This window comes from Barbatula barbatula, assembly GCF_947034865.1.
Source record: "Barbatula barbatula genome assembly, chromosome: 13".
NCBI classification, from domain to species: Eukaryota; Metazoa; Chordata; class Actinopteri; order Cypriniformes; family Nemacheilidae; genus Barbatula; species Barbatula barbatula.
Genome location: NC_136776.1, coordinates 19,854,128 through 19,862,332, shown reverse-complemented (window position 1 = coordinate 19,862,332; position 8,205 = coordinate 19,854,128). Strand labels below are relative to the sequence as shown.

General features: G+C 40.9%; 1 protein-coding gene across 4 annotated transcripts; it reads right to left on the bottom strand.

The window, feature by feature from the left end:
• Nucleotides 1–361: 361 nt before the first annotated feature.
• Nucleotides 362–8,178, bottom strand: safb (scaffold attachment factor B). Of its 4 annotated transcripts, none has more exons than XM_079472183.1 (21): nucleotides 7,833–8,178; nucleotides 7,345–7,432; nucleotides 7,187–7,260; nucleotides 6,873–7,106; nucleotides 6,742–6,795; nucleotides 6,374–6,422; nucleotides 5,244–5,658; nucleotides 4,881–4,927; nucleotides 4,257–4,354; nucleotides 4,004–4,153; nucleotides 3,738–3,838; nucleotides 2,677–2,720; nucleotides 2,502–2,584; nucleotides 2,275–2,420; nucleotides 1,746–2,036; nucleotides 1,528–1,659; nucleotides 1,372–1,414; nucleotides 1,193–1,296; nucleotides 1,042–1,100; nucleotides 912–966; nucleotides 362–813 (listed from the first exon to the last, which is right to left on the bottom strand). In XM_079472183.1, exons 1-21 carry the CDS (start codon nucleotides 7,983–7,985, stop codon nucleotides 693–695), a joined length of 2,541 nt encoding a protein of 846 aa, XP_079328309.1. In that variant the 5' UTR covers nucleotides 7,986–8,178; the 3' UTR covers nucleotides 362–692. The 4 variants fall into 4 exon arrangements, with proteins under 4 accessions (XP_079328309.1, XP_079328308.1, XP_079328310.1 ...); XM_079472182.1 differs by having other exon boundaries at nucleotides 1,528–1,662; nucleotides 7,833–8,176; XM_079472184.1 differs by having other exon boundaries at nucleotides 1,528–1,662; nucleotides 7,196–7,260; nucleotides 7,833–8,176.
• Between the last annotated feature and the right edge of the window lie 27 nt (nucleotides 8,179–8,205).

Sequence of the window (8,205 nt, the reverse complement as noted above, 5' to 3'; positions counted from 1 at the left end):
ATTTCTCTGACAAATTCTATTTTTACTCTACACTCAATTGTGCAGTGTATTGTGAACTTAGTGAGCCATCTAGTGGAAAGACAATGCAAACGATTTCTATTAAAAAAATCTACCTCAATGAGTTTTAGTTTACTACATTTAAAACTTTGAAAGTGTTTTTGTTTATTGAAATAAAAAATATTGGCCTAAAATTACAAAGCACTAAATTTATAATAGATTAAACTAAAAATGAATCATATATTGCATCATAAAAAAACTAATAAATAATAAAATGACAAAGCATATAATAAGGTTTCGCCATGTTATTTTAGTTATATAAAACGAAATTCAAAACTATCGTAAGAAGTGAATGGTCTATGGGGTAAAGAAAACTCCACAATCATTTTATTGAAACACGTCAAAAAGAATTGGACATCAACTTTCACCGAGGTTTCATTTGAGCGGCGCATTCCTGAGCATTAACCGAGTGCAACACAAACAGAAAAACAGACTAAAATCTTAGGAGATGAGGAATGAACAGAGGGGGGTTGAACAAAAATCTAGTTAACATTCTTTACACAAAGCAATTAATTTCCTGTTTGTCTTTACACCATGGAAACATTAGACTTAAAAATACAATTATAAAGCTTGATGAGCAATGTACAGGCTGCAGCGTCTTTGTAAATGCACACGAACTACAGACTAAAGGGAAGTTAATAGCGCCGACCGAAGGCTCCACCCCCTTGCATTCCGCTGCCCTGCATTAACTGGTTTGGTCTGTTTAAGGCTCCAGAGAGAGACTGGGATGTTCCTGCCGGCATGTACCCACCACGGCTGAGGATCATACAAACATACGAGGAGTCATTCTTCACCCCTGATATTGGCATTAAAACACAACATCCAAAAGACATCAAGAGAGTAAATTTCAATACCCTGCCATTCCTCCTCGCGTCATGTGACCCTGTCCTGGGACACCTCGGTCGCCACCTACACATAATAACAGTTAAAAGAAACGAAATAATGTGTGACATCATCTAACTTAATGGGCAATGTCAGACAAACCTTGCCAGTTCCTGTCTCCGTCCATTTTACGCCCAGGTTCCCAATCTTTGTTGTCACGACTGAACATTTAACAAAATAAAAGTTTAACCGAATCAAGTCAAATCTGATTTCTCATTTATTAAACCAGGTAGTGAGAGACGAATCAACCAACCTGCCAGATACGGGCCTCGAAGGATTCATTCCTCGCTTGTCGTAACCGCCGCTCCAGTTGTTATCGCGACTGTCTCTGCCGTGTCTGTCGCGATCCGAAAAGTGCTGCAAATTGAAAGAAGGATCAGACGGAGTCCGATTCCAAAGCACCAAAATGAACATGTGTGGAGCGTTTCTTACCAGGTTGTCTCGGTCTCCAGGCATTCCACCTCGGTTGTCTCTCCTGTTGGTAACACAGAAATCAACGGCAGTGCTTAAAATAAAAAATGTAAACGAACAAAAGAAATCCATTGAGGCATGTTGATCTGAGAACCTAGGATGAGAAATTTGACTTACCTGTCCATCGTGTCATCCTGATAGCGATTGCGATCCCGGTGATCAAAGTCCTGGTAGCGTTCTTGTCGACCCAAATCGGATCGTCCGTAGCGATCGTCCAAGGTCATTCTTTTCACCTGCCAGTCGTCTTTTCTACTAAAAAAACAAGATTTGTCCAAGAATGTTGCAGCAGCATTAAATGTCAAAAGATTTCCCATAAAACAAAAACCTGCCCATACCTGCCATCCATATCATAGGGTCTCTTAAGGGAACGTCGTTCCTGTTCAAAGCGCAGTTGTTCCTGCTGTCGTCGCAGCTCTTCCCTCTCTCGATGAATGCGCTCTTGTTCGCGCCTTCTCTCGTACTCCACACGGATGCGCTCGCGTTCAAGGAACTCACGCTCCATGCGGTCGGCATCCAGCCGCTGCTTCTCCACCTCCAGCCAGTTACGTTTCCTCATCAGCCTCTCCCTCTCCTCGCGTTCTCGGAACAGACGGATGCGCTCGCGCTCAGAGCGGCTGTCGCGATCTCTGAAAAATAACACAACAATAGGTTGAGAACTTGTTTTGTGCCACAATGCAAAATATTTACAAAGTCCTTTTGATCAGCGATGTGTTAACTTTCTGTGTGTTAGTAAATAAGATTCCTAATGTGTTTACGAACACCTATATAACCATCCAAGCAGAACAAATTTACAGTTACTGTTGTTCTTTCCGCACAGACCAATTATTTGCTAATAATAAACAAAAAAAAAAAAAAAAACATTACCCTGTGTGTCTACGCCTCTCCACCTCTCTAATCTCCCGTTCCCTCTGCCTCTGCCGCTCTCTCTCTCTCTGCTCTTTGATCTGGTCGAAGGACAAAATGTCCTTCCTTTCTTTGCTGGAGGACTTGCGGTCGCGACTCTTGGTGCTCTATGGCGAAAAAAGCAGGGTGTCATTTCAACGGTGCTTTAGAATGAGCATGACACAGTTGCGAAGTAGCAAAAAACATACTCGTTCTTTGCTTTTGGTCTTGACGCTGATGACTGGTTCTCCTTTCGACTTGTCCATGACAACTGTCCTCTCTCCACCATGTTCTGCAAAAACAAGATGGAACCATATGTGTGCACAGCGCCAATTTGAGCCGACCTAAAATGGTATGTTCATAATCGGACAACTTTTTTATTACCTTTGCCATCAGGGCTTCCAGATTTCTCATCCTTGTTCTCCGACCTGTAAGAACGTAAATATGTGAGACCGTTCCGTTCATGTGATATTTTGAAAGATTTGTAAAACTAGGGATTGGCATTTTTCAATCATTTAATATGAAAGTTCATAAAAAACAAATATTCAAATATTGAAATTAAGTAAATAATGATAATTTTTGGTTACGGTTTTATTTTTTTAGTAATTCATACCAAGCTTATAATTATCATTAATAATTCAAAGCCTTAATATTATATCCTGTATATAGGTTTTTTTAATGTTGAAAAAATAGAAACATGCCTAAAACTGCATTTAAACGAAAACAACGTATATTGACAGACTGTGATTTATGGTTGTCGTTTTTATATTGTTTTACATGGTCCTGATAAGAAAAACAAGCATTGGTCTATTTTACTTTGGTGAAAGTCTGTTCAACAAGTCGACGGTTAACAAGTCTACAGTTGAGAAAACATGCATGCGTAATACCGACTGTTAAGATCCTAAAAAAAACCCTGCAACAAAGATGGAGCCATTGTAGTGCTTGTTTCCCTGTTTATTACGTGACCGTCATCTGTAAATAAACTATAAATAATGTTTTCTTTGTCGTTCACGGTCAATGTCTGTCTTGTTTACCAATGCATTTGTATTTGCATCAATAAATAATATCTATTTATTTCAACTAAGGTAAGGAATCACATCGCGTTTTAAAACAAACAAAAAAGCATGTGTGCATATTTATTTACAGGCCGTAACTTGAAGGCGACGACCTTGTTTTAACTTCTAGAAGGAAAATTCTGGCTTTTAGGTATGGACAAAAGGTGCCAGTCTTATGTTAAGGCCAAATTCATAAACATTAGTTGGAGTGAAATGTGAGTTGCAAGGTCTTCTGTACCATTAACTTAACCTTGTGGTGACGCAGTTTTATTCTTATGAAAAATATGAACATTCTCATTTCATTTTTAATATTCGAATAGTTATAGCAGATCGAATATTCGAACATTCGTGCATATCACTAATAAAAACAAGTGTTGAACTATGGCGTACTTCTCAGTTTTAGAGTCTTCAGAGGAGAGTCTTCGTTCAATCCCAGACTTCTTGGTGTCGCTTTTGTCGGCAGGTTTCTTTCCAGCTGGTTCGTTTTTAGCCTTAAAATATACAAGATATAGAACAATTAGTCAATGGCAGGTTTCCTTAATTATAAGTTGCGTGACGGACACTCATTTTGTCACATCAAACTCAGTTCATTTGCAGCATGACGTAGCATCAAATCTATATAGTTATATGTTAATAGTGTGAAAATAAATTCATACTCTTTCGACAGAAATCATTCTGCCATGCAGTTCGGTTCTATGCAGATGGGTGATGCATTTTGTTGCTTCCTCGGTAGAGCACATTGTGACGAAACCATAGCAACGAGCTCCCGGGCTCCGCGCATTTGTTACAACTTTAGCGCCTACAACCTGTCAATTCAGATAAAGATAAAACGTTAGCGTAACCTTATTGAAAAAATTGCCGTAACCTGACAAGTGGCTCTCAATCTGCAGTTTGCTCTAGCACTCATACCTTGCCGTATTTGCTGAACAAGTTCTTCAGATCAGTCGCTCTGGTGGTTGAAGAGAGTCCGCTGACCCAAAGGTTCCTCCCGCTATCAACAGCGCTACCTGACGGGTCACAGGATCAATAAAGACAGTCAAGACTTATTGAAAACGCATCTGGCCATTCCATACTAACCTTGAAAAATAATACGTTTTTACCAAACGTTTTCACCATACTGATGGATAGATGTCAATATTTGAATAGTCATATATTCATAGTTTTTAATATTGTTTTTTTATAGTTTTCCTTGTTGTCACATGCTTAAACAGTCAACATGACATTTTTAATATTTCATCTTTTATAAAGAGCCATCCCTTCTCCAGTTGTTGGGTATTCTTGCTTCTGGCTCGTCCTTTTTAATTCACAGAAATCCTACAAAGTAAGTTGTCTCAAATGTGCAACCTTTATTTGTCACATCCGTAACATTAATTTTTCCATTTAAAAACAAATATTGTTCTAGCGTTTGTACTCCATCATCAGAGATTTCAAACAGATGTTTCTATATATCTGTACTAAATGAACTTCAAGTTCTGACTAAAAATGTCACGTCCATAACGCTGGAATTTCCCATCTTTTTGACAACAAACCAACCTTTATCATCTTTCGACTCAGACTTGCTTGATTTATCCTCATCGCCACTAGAGAAAAAGAACAAGGTTATAAGACATTGAATGGGCGGTTTGAACGGTATAGGCAGGGTTTATTACAAATACCCACCTAGCGAGGACACACAACCTCAAGCAGTGAACGAAAACTTAGTTCTTTGGATACTATGCTTTGATGGCAACCAAATATCGGGTATGTTACTTTTTGAAAAGACAAGGGGAGAACATGACACAATGGTAGACAAAATGCGCAGTCGATTACACCTCCCAAGAGCACACCCACACTAGTTAACAAAGGAGCCAATGAAACAGAGAAAGCCATTGTTCTAGTAGACAGAAAACAACAAACCTCATTTTCTGATCATCACCCTGAACAGAGGACTCTTTCGCTTCGGCATCTTCAGTCTTCGTGCATTCCTCGACGCCTTCTTCTTTTGACGGCGTTTCCAAATCAACCTCGCTTTCGATATCGCGCAAACCTGTTTCGCTAGCGTTAGCGACCTGAGCGGAAGCGCTCTCAGTGTCCACCAAATTGTCCTCAACGTTTTCTTTGCTCGAGGATTCAACTTCGGTTTGCTCGGTCGTCTCCGCTTCGCAGGCCTCGGGGTCCGTTTCCAAATTGCCGGCCTCCTCGGCGCTAGCAAGCACATTGTCTTCCTCTTTGTGAATATCGCAGACTGAAGATCGTTCGTCTTCAGTCGGCTCTTCAGCTGAGTCTTCCTTAAGTGGCTCTGATATACAAGACCCCGCTACTTTCTCACTTTCTACGGATGTAACAGGAATAGAATGGCACAGAGTTTAATCACTTCTGAGACATTGCAATGTTTATCGTGGAACTGGCAAGGCTGGACTAGGAGGTGACCCTTTGATTCTCATACACAAGGCAGGCTAGCCTATAAAGAGACTGGAAAAAACCAAAGCGAGAACAAGCAACTAGCTTCCAGACAACAGATTTCGGTTCACCTGCCCTCAAAGCAAAGAGCACCGTCGACCAGATCCAAGCGTCCATTGTTGGCTTGAACAGAACTTGAAGCGTCCGTGATACGAGAGAAGCCGTCTGTGTTGGCTTTACTGGAAATGGATTCTTTTGAATCAAGCAAATGGTCCTTTAGTGAAATCTCCAATTAACAAACTTTGAGTCCTACAAAGATTTGGCTTCGGCGTGATCCATTTCTTCTCATCTTCCCGTTGACGTCTTCTTTAAGCAACCTAGAAATACTACATTGCATCTGCAAGAGCTGTTTAAACCAACCTGACGTGCTGACTGAAACAAAGATTGCTGGCTTTCTGCATCGCCGGATGATGTCATGGTTTTAATATGAATATATTAAACGATCATATATCCTTATGTTATCGTCAACGCAGAAAGCCAGTAATCCAACTTTGGATTTCCAGTCTCTTTCCCCGAGTTACCCGATACATTAACTTTAAGGCTTCATCCTGACTTGAACGGTGTGTCCAGAAGACTCTATACAGTACCTTTGTCGCTATTTGTATCGTCACATCCATCCTCTACGCTTTCCTCCTGCTAAAGATAAAAACATGCGTTACGCAGAGAACCATGGAATCAAAATGTTATGATACAAACAAAGTGTATGGTTTCGAGGCCAAGATGCTTCCTACTACATGGATTAAATGCGCAAAAACATAATACGCAAGCCATATTTAATAAATTGACTTCATCAAAATGTTGGCTCAACCAATGGCGCAATTTTGTTGGCGGTACTTTGTTTGGCTGAACAATGGCTGACGGGAGTATTGAGCTAACCCTCAAATGTTGAATTTACACTTCAGGCAGATTAATACAAAAAAAGAATCACAGAACCAAAATCTGCATCTATGAGTACCTGCTTATCCGTTTCCTGGTTCTCTTCCACAACGGTGTCCTTTGCCACCATTTCCTAAAAAAGCCCCAAAAATGTCATCCAACGTGCAATAAAATGTAACTCCAAAAATATAATAAATAACCAAGTCTCACCTCCTCCATCTCAGATTTGCTCACAACAGCATCGCCGACTTCCTCAGCATCGTGGTTATTTGTGGAATCCTCCTTCAAACCGCCCACGTTTTCGTCATCCAAAATGGTGTCTGGGAGCTCCTCGTCATCATCATCATCATCGTCATCTCCATTTTCCATATCGGCTTCATCCAGAACGTTCATGTCCATGATGTCCATTTCGTGGATGTTTTCCGGGACACCATCTGGGTCGTCCTGAAAAACACAAATGATTTTTAGCCCACATGGATGTATTTTTATACATCCATGTTATGTATTTTTGTATGAAACCTCACGTTAGAGACCTGGCCGTCGACAGAGTCTTCTTCAAGTGTGCAGTCTTCACTTTCGTCGTTGTCTTGCCTTTTACCTGCAGACATCAGATGACATTAGGTTTCAAACTTGGATAAAACAACAATGTCAGTAGATATACACAAATGACCCTCAATTGTACCTTTGGGAGTTCGGCGAGGGGTTTTCTTAGGCGTTATCTCAAGATATACAACAATTTCATCTGGGTTCCCTCCTTCTTCCTCGATTGCCTGAAATGAATGTGAATGTGAATGTTATGTAACAGAACAGCACGCACACGTGACTTGTCCATTTCAGCTATTATGTACTTTCCTCTAAAGTATTGATTTGAAAGCAATGCCACCAAAGATAGGAATCCAACACATGCTACATTTCACTACTTTTGCCTCTCTGTTACATCTACTTGTCTGATAAACACCGAAGTTATATAGAGCGAAACTATACCCCAAAAATACACAGCAGCAGTAAAACTGGAGATTGTATAAACAGCACGTGCATATAACTTACTGCAATATCTAAACACGACCACGCAGAACCTACGCCATGTCACGCAGTTGACGTCAACGCATTAAGAGTCGCACGTGTCTGAGAAAATTGTAGAACATTAATATATCAGAGAGGTTTTCTTGCCTTTTTGAGTCTCTCTGAGAGCAGGCTCTTATTGCCGCTGATGTCGAGGTTTCGGCGCTTCAGCTCGGCCTTAAGGTCGATCACTCTCAGCTCTGACAACTTACGAACCCCGGGCTCCACGGGACCCAAATCTGCGGCAGACAAGTCCGACATGCTTGCAGCTTGCGAGGATAAGACAGCAGATTCTGAATGATTAATCTCTCCCCCACGCTCAAACACCAGATTTAAGATTCAGTGCGAAAAACGCCGATTCTCGAAGCAAAATGGCGCCGCAGATCGGCGTTATGCGCATGCGCTATCGGTTGTGCGCATGCGCTCGAGGCGGTCTTCCTCAAGGCTTGACAGCAGAGCGGCGAACAATACATTGCTTTAT

Bases quoted from the DNA above. Each gene is read 5' to 3' on its own strand.
- safb (XM_079472182.1), bottom strand. From the start codon at position 7,985: ATGTCGGACTTGTCTGCCGCAGATTTGGGTCCCGTGGAGCCCGGGGTT. The intron at 7,433-7,832 runs GCAAGAAAACCT...CATTCATTTCAG, and splicing joins TCTCAGAGAGACTCAAAAAG to GCAATCGAGGAAGAAGGAGG. The intron at 1,101-1,192 runs GTTGGTTGATTC...TTAAATGTTCAG, and splicing joins TCGAGGCCCGTATCTGGCAG to TCGTGACAACAAAGATTGGG.